The 11,523-nt window shown below is 43.4% G+C and overlaps 3 protein-coding genes across 8 annotated transcripts; 1 reads left to right on the forward strand and 2 right to left on the reverse strand.

Moving 5' to 3' along the window:
* Window positions 1–6: 6 nt before the first annotated feature.
* Window positions 7–6,351, reverse strand: cracr2b (calcium release activated channel regulator 2B). Of its 5 annotated transcripts, none has more exons than XM_055509470.1 (18): window positions 6,208–6,351; window positions 4,491–4,746; window positions 4,302–4,413; window positions 4,063–4,210; window positions 3,779–3,925; window positions 3,597–3,687; window positions 3,422–3,517; window positions 3,165–3,352; window positions 2,994–3,065; window positions 2,829–2,883; window positions 1,911–1,990; window positions 1,717–1,822; window positions 1,370–1,496; window positions 1,163–1,244; window positions 982–1,096; window positions 666–773; window positions 478–554; window positions 7–147 (listed from the first exon to the last, which is right to left on the reverse strand). In XM_055509470.1, exons 2-18 carry the CDS (start codon window positions 4,737–4,739, stop codon window positions 54–56), a joined length of 1,947 nt encoding a protein of 648 aa, XP_055365445.1. In that variant the 5' UTR covers window positions 4,740–4,746; window positions 6,208–6,351; the 3' UTR covers window positions 7–53. The 5 variants fall into 5 exon arrangements, 4 of the variants coding, with proteins under 4 accessions (XP_055365445.1, XP_029008416.1, XP_029008417.1 ...); XM_029152583.2 differs by having other exon boundaries at window positions 3,591–3,687; XM_029152584.2 differs by having other exon boundaries at window positions 3,591–3,687; window positions 4,491–4,776; window positions 6,208–6,330.
* Window positions 6,352–6,739: 388 nt separating this feature from the next.
* On the forward strand, window positions 6,740–9,414 carry tmem138 (transmembrane protein 138). 2 transcript variants are annotated; one of them, XM_029154758.3, is made up of 5 exons: window positions 6,740–6,867; window positions 7,345–7,804; window positions 8,165–8,336; window positions 8,483–8,558; window positions 8,642–9,414. In XM_029154758.3, exons 2-5 carry the CDS (start codon window positions 7,677–7,679, stop codon window positions 8,752–8,754), a joined length of 489 nt encoding a protein of 162 aa, XP_029010591.1. In that variant the 5' UTR covers window positions 6,740–6,867; window positions 7,345–7,676; the 3' UTR covers window positions 8,755–9,414. The 2 variants fall into 2 exon arrangements, with proteins under 2 accessions (XP_029010591.1, XP_029010589.1); XM_029154756.3 differs by having other exon boundaries at window positions 6,753–7,122.
* A 282-nt stretch (window positions 9,415–9,696) lies between these two features.
* Window positions 9,697–10,953, reverse strand: tmem258 (transmembrane protein 258). Its single transcript, XM_029154759.3, has 4 exons — window positions 10,813–10,953; window positions 10,420–10,529; window positions 9,934–10,062; window positions 9,697–9,849 (listed from the first exon to the last, which is right to left on the reverse strand). Exons 1-3 carry the CDS (start codon window positions 10,846–10,848, stop codon window positions 9,936–9,938), a joined length of 273 nt encoding a protein of 90 aa, XP_029010592.1. The 5' UTR covers window positions 10,849–10,953; the 3' UTR covers window positions 9,697–9,849; window positions 9,934–9,935.
* Window positions 10,954–11,523: the final 570 nt, after the last annotated feature.

Here is an 11,523-nt window from a genome sequence, read left to right on the forward strand (position 1 = left end):
ATTCCCTTGAGCCAAATTGTGGAGTTTCTATCAAACCATCTGTCGGTGTCTGCTCATGTGCAGCAGCTTCTCGTGGCCTCGTCCCCAGTCAGGAGTCTTTGCATCGTAGACTCATCACAATGATGGTCCTGCTGGGTGAGCAACAGCCTGAAAAAAGGAAATGTATAAAATCAGTCATTGTAATTTATATAATTCATTCAAAGTAGTTACACCAGTATTTCATTCCATGGATTTTATCAAACTAGTTTGAAACTAGTTAATTTAATGTAAGGTTTTAAGCAATCTACAGTGTTATTCTGTTTAACACTGCTGTAAACTGATTATTTTTGTGGTTATTGCTGCTTCAGCCTCTGGAAAGTGTCTTGCAAAACAGCTCAAAAATAAATAGAGTTAAATCAGCAACTTGTCCCAATGACACCACCGCAGCTGCAGATGCCAGACAATGCAGACGATAAGTAAAGAAATACGATCCCGTACTGAGCCAGGTGAGTCATCAGATGGTCCACGTTGCATCCAGTCCTGGCGCTGCATTCATAGAACACGGCCTGGTGCCGCTGTATAAACCACACAACATCATGTCATGTATGTGAGGGATCCAGTTTCTCCCCTTTGAGACAGAATCATTGAGAGAAACCCATGAGTTTAAATATTGAAATGCGGCTCACCTCCGCCAGCCTCCTCCCCTCCTCTGCTGTCACTTCTCTGTGACGACTGTCCGCCAGGTCCAGCTTGTTCCCCAGCAGCATTAACACTGCACCCGCACACATCTTCTCCTGTAATGAACAAGTACCAGGTTGCAAATCAAACTCCTTCTTCTTTCAAAAAGTGGAGTTGTGGGTGAAATCAAAACTGAATCAGAGCAGCTCATTCCGGCGTCGCTGACGTCAGAGCTTACTACTGCGCTGCACTTGTATTCAAATACAGACAAACTGGTTTGCATGGTTTTACATTCACCCATCCATGACTTTTCTACCTGCTTACCTTCACAGAGGCCACCCACCCTCTCACAGCCGTGAACGAGGCGGAGTGAGTGATGTCGTACATGGCGAGGACACCGGCTGCTTTACGGTAGTACTGCTCGGTGATGCTGCGAAACCTGGAGGCAGAAGTAAGACGCTAAAAAGACACCACAACAACGGGGCTGTGAGATGCCAGGTCCGACCTCTCCTGTCCCGCCGTGTCCCACAGCTGCAGCGTGACAGTGGTGGAGCCCAGAGTTACAGTCTTCACCTGGAAATCTATACCTGAGAACAACCAAAGACCCTGGTTTTAGTTTATGCACACACACACACACACGCACACACACACACACACACACACACACACACACACACACACACACACACACACACACACACACACACCTCACCAGCTGTGGCGCTGATTTTGCTGTGGAAGCGGTTCGTGCAGTACCGCTGGATGAAGGAGCTCTTGCCCACTCCTGTACTTCCCAGGAACACCACCTTGAACTCTCGCTGAGGACTGACACTAGTGCTCTAAATTTTTGGGTAAAGAAACCAAACATTAACTAAATACATTTTTGTTCGTCTGTCTCTAATTAAAGCGGCCGACAGATTTTTACCGGAGTCCTATAGAAATCTGTGCTCAGCCACTGCTATGGAGGGTTCAGATTCATTGTGCTCCGATGCTGCTTTGAACTGGCAGCTATAATTTTAGAATATTAACATTATATTTTAGACGTAAAATTTTCCCTACCTGAATTTGAGCCTGTTCAACATTTTCACACCTGACACTACATGACGGCTGGTGTCTCTTCGCCACCTCTGTGTCCTGCTCCAACTCATCACATGAGCTCAGCTGTCTTTAAAATCAAAAAATAGCCAGGATTAGTAGCTTGTAACTTGCTTCGTGTCATAACTATGGGTTCACATGCAGTCTGTCATACAAACCTTTTCAGTGGCTTGTCCTGTGGTAAGTAGTTACCTATGACTGACTCTGTCCTCTGCAAAGTCTTTGTGACATTTGGATTCTAAAAAGGTTTTAATGGAAAGTAAAGTATTAAGATTTCTATTCTTCTTTCTGTATTTATTATGACATATTATTATTATGGAAACATCAGTGAACACGGTTACTCTGAAGTAAATCAGTTACAAACAAGCCAGATTATTCACAGTAAATATTAATTTACAAAGGATTCAGGCCAATAGTGACATTTATTCTGTAACAGAAGTAGGTCAACATCATAGCTTATAATTAATGCACATATACATTTACAAATAAATAACCAACATGTGTTTATGTGCTACAGTCAGACAAGCAACCTAAATGTATGCTCTGTAGAAACATACAGTAAATATGTGACTCAAACTCAAAACAGTTAAAGCTTTTGGTAAAAAAGACATTTAACTTTCAAGGAACTCAGATGGGGAGAAGGAGAACATTGTGAGAACGTTCGGTTACTACGATAAATACAGTGAAGGGCTTTATTGGTTTGTTAAATACTGCATAAATAGAGCAGTTTACAGTTTTATCATTACAGTTATCATCTGTGAACATGTAACACTTTGTTTCCTGACACAGGAAAAAAATAGTCTTTTCGGCGAAATCCTTCAGTCTACTTGAACACAACTGCAGAACAACAACGCTGCTGTACAGTGTCAGTGGCACTAGCACACGTTTTATTAATCAATAACCAGGCAAAACCAGATGCCTGTGTCAATAATCACTGTCCCACGGGTAAAAAGCAGTGAGCCATTCCAGGACTTAGCTTAGGGTGGATAAATCTGCTGTGACCACGGGGAGCAAAGGTCTTCACTGAGGTAATAAGTTAATGGCACAGGAGGAAGGACAGAGCGTCTGTGACTAACCCTCTTCTGGGACTGTTGGGCATCTTTTTCATCTCGTAGCCTTTTGTTCATGTCCCTGACACACAAAGACAAAACCCATTTAGAGCCATTCCAACTATTACCATCAATGACCTGCGGATTTATGTTACGAAGCTTCTTCTGTGTTTCTGACAGAGGGTCTGTTACCTCAGCAGCTCCAGCTGTCTGAGGAGACTGTCCTTCTCTCTCTGCATGTTCCTGGACACCTTCGTCACGTTCCTACAATAAAGGAGGGAAAACGACTTCCACTGGTTGCTTTTGAGGTGTGGTGTAATGTCAGCAGTACAACTACAGCGTCTTCATCCTCTTCCTCCTCACCTCTGCCTGGCCGCCTGCTCCTGGGCCGTGCTGAGCTGCAGCAGGCTGAGCTGAGCCACGGTCGCCCGCAGCTGCTCCCTGCTGTTCTCCACCTGCTCCTGTAACTGGACGTTGAGGCGCTGCAGCTGCTGGTTTTGCTCCTTGACGTTAGTCTGCTCGCAGCCCAGCTGCTGGATTCTGGTCTCCAGCTTAGGACAGAGACGCCTCCATTAGTCGAACTGTGTCACTATTTCCACACATTTGTTTTGTTACTCTACCTCTTTCTGTTTGTTCAGTACGTTCTCCAGCTCCTGCTCCCGCAGCTTCAGCTCCTCCTCAAGCTGTTGTCCTCTCTGGTTCTGTTTAATACTCTCCTTGATTTTAAAACAAATTCATTAAAACCCATAAAGACAGTGAGTCTTATTACTGGATCAAGCTGGTACATACTTGTACCCGAGACAGGCGTTTCTCTCTCTCCTCTCTGATTTGGTTCTCCATTTCTTCATATATGGACCGAACCACCTGATCATGTTCACTCTCGCGTCTGAAAGACAACGAGTCACAGATGAATCCGTTCATAAAGTCTGACACTGTTTGAAGATTGTGTTGGATGAACAGGCGACAGAGGGAGACACCTTTGCAGAGCTTGCTCCAGACTGTCCCTCTCTCTGTTCGAGTCCTGTAAGTGGGACGCGGCGTGGATGAGGATGCCTTCGAGGACGCTCAGCAGCTCCGGACGGTCTCTCTGGACTTCACACCACAGACAGCAGAGCTCCTCCTGACTGACACAACACAGCAAACCACCACTACTAACCCGGCACTTATTAGCATTGAAGCTACATACACACATTGCTTTTTATGAATAATACATATGTTCTGTTATTATTACTATATTTTATTCCAATTGAACGTAACTCACTTGTTGAATAGTTTGTCAGCGCCCAACTCCTTCAGTATGTTTACAAATCTGACTGCAGCAGCATCCTGGGACCAGTCCACTTGGGCCATATCCGTCTTTGCTTCCTCCTGACTCAGCTCAGTCGTGTCCTCCAGTCCCACCAGCTCGCCTGCCCCCATACAAACAGAACAATCAGTGGAGTTAGTGAGTCGGTGGGGTGAAATGTGTGAACTGTGGCTAGAGCTAAACTCTAAACTCACCGAGTCCTGTGCTGAACTCAACAGGAGTGAGGAATCCGTTGCTCTCGCGGTCCAGGCTCTCAAACACCGTCTCCAGTTGTTCCGGGGACAGAGGCAACTCCACCTGGAGCCTCTACCCAGAAGACAGCGGACAGCTCAGCGGTGTGAACTAAGCCCTGAGGTGAGTCTACCAGGAGCACACCTGCTCACCTGCATGTCCCGCTTGGTGATAAACCCTTTGCCCTCCTTGTCACACAGCACAAACAGCTCCTTGGCCGTGCCCATGGTTTCCAGCTTCGGGCTCCCCGTGGCCTTCTCTCTGGGGGAAGCCAGCGGGCTGTGCACCCGGCTCGGCCGGGGGCTCCCGGGCGGCCGCTCCCGCATCCTGGGGCTCAGTGGTAGCGCCTCACCGCTGCCTTCACCCACCAGCACCTCGCCGTCATGCAGCCACTTCGACATCGCGCCACTGTACGGAGGACACGCGTGAGGAGCTGTTCTGTGGAAATCATCACAAGCTTAAACATGTTAACTGATCAATAATAAACAGGTAGTGTGAGCAGGTCAGGGACACGGGCAGGAAACCACCACCTGTCTGAACCCTAATCTAACCCTTTGGGTCTATCTCAGTGCTGCGAGATACTAGGAGTATCTGGCCCAACAGGTCCTCCCTAGTCAAACAGAACCACCCGAGCTGTGACCGTGCGCATTATCTGCAGCTGCTGTGATCAGGTGCCGGCCACGTATACGATCAACGCCATTCTAACATGTCTGATGGGAAACAATACATTTACTGTGCGTTCAAGATGTCAGCAATGACAGGACGATGCTTCATTCACTCAGCACAGGCTGATGTTTGTCCAGACGAGAGCTTAAAGAAATGCAACGCAGGCCGACGTACACGACCAGGATGTGGCGACGGCAACAGGCAGGATGGTGTCATGTGAGAAGAGTTACTGTGTACTTGAAGGGGAGGGTGAATAGCTACGGCTTAGGAGATGCAAATAAAACATTTGCAGTTGTTTGCATTGTCAGAACGAGCGCGACTGCAAACATGTGACTCTCAAAAGGACTGTGGAGCAAATGCGCCTCCGTTTCTCGATGCGCGCTCATGAAACTGTGATTTATGATGAATACGAGATTCGCACGTAACCAGCCTTCGTGTTTGTTCAGCACTGGAGGAACTTACCAGCATGCAGCCCATCAGCAGGAGTTTTATTACACTAGAATGACAAAGATTATGATATAGACGCAGATATACAGAGACAATATATTCCCGTGAGTGTCAAATGAATGATTGCCTCTACTTCTTATCTGTCAGTTCGTGTTGTTTCAGATTGTGTAAAGCTTAACAATAACAGGCAGCGATAATGGGCAGTAAAACGTCACGAAGTATATCTGTGAAGCCAAAACGTCTCCATGACCTAAAACGAGACCTTGGAAGAGTTTAGGTTTGTCTAAACCGGCCAACAAGCACGACAAAGGTCAGATAAACTCAAACACGCCTAAGATTAAGGGTTTAGCAGCACAGGTGTGTGCTACTGCAGCTGTACGACCACGAACGTCACAAGTTAGAGGTTTCAAACAGGTGAGCGGTGCCTGAACACCACCGTCACCATGACGCCGGGAAAACGCCACGATTTGCAAAAGCGTCGGTGTTGGTTCGAGTTCGCACCTGTGCCACAAGTTTCAGTGAGACACACGTCGGTCAGTGAATTTGACGTCTTAACCTGAACTAACCCTTCAGGTCAGTGAGGGAACCAACAGCAGCGCAGCGCAGGTGTTTGGGGGAGAAATAACGTCACGATATTGAGTGAATGAACGAGACGCGGACGAGGTGAACGGAAACACTTCCTCGCTTTTTTTACACTTCTAAAAATGATTGCATTCATGACAAAGTGTGAAACTTGAATATACTGTGAGCACTCACCCACTCTTCGCGGGACGCAGGTATCCACTGCCTTTAATCACCTCAGTAACTCAACAAACTATCGACTTCACCCGCGTGGCGGCGCCAAGAACCCCGTGGCATGTTTGGCCTTTACCGTAATCTTTAACGTAGCCGTACATGAAAGACGCAAGTATTTGTAGACATGATTTAGGAAAAGTCAAAACATTATGGTCTGTTTTTACTGTTTCTACACGAAACAAGTTTGAATTAAGTCAACAATCCCCATATCTGTAATTATATGTAAAGGAAAAAACATTTACAATAAAAAATAATAATACTTTCCTCAAGGTTTTCTGTATTCTTATTAAACATTAAAACATAACATTGATGTAAAGCAGAAATCCAGAACGTGGAATAGAGGGATTTTCCCCTCCGATTTTGACAAATGATTTTATTTTCACATATCTTTCAAGTTCTGTAACAGACACATTTATTGTACGGTGATATGTGTACGGTTTCGATCAACATTTTATTTTGTGAGCCTATTTGTCGTTATTACGGTACGAAGTAACGTTACCATGGAATTTACGGAAATACATACGTTACTGCTTAAACGCGGCGTTGGATGCTGTAGCGGGAAGCATTGTTTGTCCACAAAGGCAGAAACTTTAGAATTTAGTCGGTTCACGCTGTTTCGAGGTGGGTTGTGTTCATTTACTACCCGCGTTTTTTCAAGTACGTTTGGGTTAAGTTGTGTCTGTGAAGCCATCTTATACAACACGCAGCGTAGAACGCGTTTGTGGAGGTAGTTGCTCATCGAACTTAACACAAATCAGAGCTGCGTGGTTTCCGGGACGCGGGGTCTGCGGTGGACATCAGCCCCAAGATCGTCAACACGTGCGTTACTAAACAGATAGAGAGCGAGAACCACAACAAAAGGAGATGTCGGCGAAGGTAAAATAATCTGTAATCCCAGCTTTGACCTCCCCGTGCCTGTCTGTGTAATAGTCTGAGCATGTTGACCTCATATAGTTACGTTTAGTGCTAATTCAGACGACTTACATCAAGCCCTCCTCAGCTCCCAGACAGAGTTAACACAGTAAAGACGAGGGCAGCAGCTGAGCTAGATGCATATCCTTTGTACCATCAGACGCGATTTTCATTTCTTCTTTGCAGGTATTATGTTCAGTGAGGAGCCTTTGCCCAAAGATGCCAACATGCAGCGTTTGAATGGACCAGGATCGCTCCATCTCATGTCTTGGACTGCTTTTGGACAGGAAGCGTCATGTTTTCTAACAGAGGAACCGTGTGGAGGCCATCACACATGGGCTTTTGAACTGTAAGAGGACGAGCCTCAACTTCCTAACGTGCTTGTGTCTCGGTGTCGGCGTTGGATAATGTAAGAGTGACTGTGAATCTGTGCCAAGGTCCAATATTCACATTTTTGTTTCGGACAAACTGCCAGAAGAGGCCGTGACTCCTGGTGAATTCAGAGTCGGGCTTCAAAGATGCTGCAGACTAGTAACTACTCACTGGTGCTGCTGATCCAGCTCACACTTTTGGCCTATGACCTCTTTGTCAACTCCTTCAGTGAACTTCTGAGAGCGGCACCTGTCATCCAGCTCGTGCTTTTTGTGTAAGTAACCAAATTAATGCTGGACTTATTTGTTGCTCTATTAATAAGTGTCTGTCTTTATGATCCCTGAGGTTTTGTTTATGCCGTATTCAGGTGGTATTTGTGAAAATACTGAGACTGGTGCTTAGTGACATAACATTCATCAGACTTTGTAATATATCCATCCAGCAACTGTTAAAAATACAACAGTAGTTAGTAATAATACCCGTTAATGATAGTTAATTTGCTTATAAAAGCAACTGTTACTTAATCTTTCCTTCTGATGCAATCATGCATGTTATGTGAACACACTACCTATTAAAATTACTCTTTAGAAACTAAAGGCAGAAATAAACCTCATCAACGATGTCTTTCTTGCAGCATCCAAGACATTGCCATTTTGTTCAACATGATAATCATCCTCCTGATGATGTTCAACACCTACGTGTTCCAAGTTGGCCTGGTGTCCCTGCTGCTGGAGAGATTCAGGGCTCTGCTGATATCCTCTGCTCTCTACCTGACTCTCAGCATCTGTTTCCACTGCTGGGTGTTGGTAAGGTTCATCACCATCAAAACTGTCACAATATACACTGATTCTAATTAAATATTGAGAGCATTGCCATCACTGTATCAGATTTCTGTTCAGTGTAACTGCATGGTGTCAACCAGTTATAACTGATAGTATCGGTTTCTCTCTAGAATCTTCGATGGCTTGATTCAAACCATTTTGTTTGGACAGATGGCCTTCAAGCCCTTTTTGTTTTCCAGAGAACAGGTGATGAGTGAATTCAATCTGAAAAATGTTTTAATCAAAACCAGTTTTCAGTTGTGATTTATTGTACTTCTTCTTATTTACAGCGGCGGTGTTGTATTACTACCTATACAAACGAACAGCAGAGTTCATGGGCGACCCAAGGCTGTATGAGGACTCTATGTGGCTGCGTGATGCCTTTGCTAGGGCTCGTCAGTGACAAAGAGTCTTTTTTTCAGAGAGCTGAAGATTCTGCCACGAACGATACTTCTGACATAACAGAACATCAGGAACCATCATCAGTTTTTTTTAAACTATTATTGTCTTAAGGCTGGACATTTGTCAAGCTTAACACTATTGCACACATGGAACAATGCAGTGCACTAATGCTGAACACTCATGGAACTCATCAACAGATAAAGTGGATAAAGTGAAGTCTCAACTGCCGCGTGTTAGCTGGCTCTTTGTAGCCAAGTGAGCAGCGGGTTAAAAGGTTTACAGTGGCATGCGAGCCAGGCATGGCATGAGTAGTATAGTATTAATCTGGACTGAGTCTGTTAATCTACGTGGCCTTTGTAAATTTAATTAAATTGAGTTGCAGACAGAAAGAAAGGGATATGTTATCTCTCGCTGAGATGCAGGCATCACTTTCCATTGCATGTTTGTAAACATTGTAGATTGTGTATTGTGTATTCATACTTTTGATTGAAAATATTTTTACTCCCCTGCAATGAAAGACAACACCTGGTTATTTTGCCTTATGTAAATTTAGTATAAACTCTTACCATGATTGTTTAAAAGCCAATTTACATCCTGCCATCATTATGTGGGGATCTTTGAATTGTGTTCATGTTGTTTTTATTAAATAATCCTGCTGTAATCCTAGTGTAATCCATTATCTCTAGGGTTCAAGTATTATCCTGGAGACAAGGTGAAAGAGGCTGCTCTATTTTTAACACAAAGAATAATCAGGGATTGAGGTTTTAGCCACTACTAGTGAAACACACTATAAATAATCTCCAGTCCATCAATGACCGTCCACTGCCAACTACTCAACCAGTTGAGCTGCAGCTCAAGTCCGGTCTCTGGAAAGATTCTATCATGTGACAACTTTGAATCATTCATCACTTTGCAGTTAGAATGCTAAAAAAGAGACACCAAAAGTTGTACAAATTGCCTTTACTTGTGAAAAGAAAACCAGAGTCCATGTGTTCCCGAACATATTGTCAGTGCAGTCCAATTCATTCCAACATACAGTCCTTGGTGTGTCTGATTCGTTCCAGTGGAATGTGTCATTCTTTTCAGTTGCCCAAACCTGCAAGAAAGAGGAAACACAAGCACTAAGTATAGAAATGCACTATGGTAAAAGATAAAAAAGCATTACTTGATTTATAACAACCTTTATACATAGATGCCAACCCAGAGTAGCAAGAAGAGGACACCAAAACCCATAAACAGTGAAGCTACGAGGGATATCAGCAGCTCTTTGTAGACATCCCTTGTGTATTTTGTTGAAGTTACTTCATAGCTGATAAGAAGCTGAGGAAAGTGTGTAGAATGAAACACAACCAGTAGCCAAGTTCTAATGCCATTTGCGGCTCCTACAGGTGTAGCCAGTTATGCAACTGCCCATGTTAACCAATTGTACCATTGTCATGTGATATCTGACATGAAAATTATACTATAATAATGTGTGTGTGTGTGTGTGTGTGTGTGTAAACATTCATGAGTCAAATCTACAAGGTTTATTATCTCATAATTAATTTAAAGATAACTGTTCCTGTTTTATACACGTTCAAACAAATATATCATATGTCCTATGGTACTAGGTTTTTGTTGATAGTTCATCTCTCTTTAAATTTACATTAAAAAAAGAAAAGGATACACGAAGAACCAGGCGGTGAAGAACATGCCGATGGCCAGCAGCACCACAGTCAGATGGGGGAACACAGCCGGATTCACCGGGCTGGTGTATCTGGTCATGGCCTCGAGTTCCTGCAGAAACAAGCACGTTAGGCACATCCCTGCAGCTCGACAAACGCAAACTGTTATGAAAAGTCAAATCTAATACTTTCTATTTGCGTCGCAGAAAAAGGTAAAAGTGATTGAACTCGTTTGCAGCAGCTACATCAACGATGCTAACGGTCCTCTGCTAAACTAAACTGAACAAAATACAGTTTCTCCTACATAAATGACTATGAATATATTTACACACAAGCAACATTTCCATATACTACAGATAAACCTTTAACAGCAATATTTAAATGAGTATCTTTACCATTTTAGATTGCAGAGGAGCTCCACTGCCTGTCATAAACGGTAAAAAGGCCACGTACTGACTATCTCTTCCTGGTCTTGCCGTGACGTAACTCAACGTCACTTCCGTGAGCTCGCTTTGCTCTCAATTCGGGCTTGCAGGCTTCTATGTTTGTTGTGTTTTTTAAACGCATACACATTTTTAAGATTTGAAAAAATTGTGAAACGTTTGTAAAAGTATTAATACTCTGTTTTAAATGTGTAAGAATTATACATCAGTATTACAATTATTAAAAGTACATAGTTATTATTGGGAACAAACTGAAAAACCTGACAAAATTTTCCCACTATGGGACTATTAAAGGTTTTCCTTTTACTTAAAAACAAAAAAGGAACTGTTTATCTGGTGGTATAGTTAATTTTTACAAATATTTATATTAACTATTGTTTACTGTGATGAACTTATTAAGAAGGTTCTATTACAGCCTAAAGCCTAAATGGACGTCTTTAAACTACAAATAACTTTATAATGTTAAATGACTACACGTCCCCATTGACATGTCATAATCACTTGCAAACTGAAGTCTGTCTCTGGGGTTAATTGGTCCATGAGAGACTAAAGTCAGCAAACACTACTTCACTACATCACTACAATAATAAACCAACACTGACATCTACTGGACTAAATTAACAACTGTTTTTGCGCAGAGAAATTGTCAATAAAACAACAAAA

The sequence above is a fragment of the Betta splendens genome, chromosome 6, assembly GCF_900634795.4.
Source record: "Betta splendens chromosome 6, fBetSpl5.4, whole genome shotgun sequence".
Lineage (NCBI taxonomy): Eukaryota > Metazoa > Chordata > Actinopteri > Anabantiformes > Osphronemidae > Betta > Betta splendens.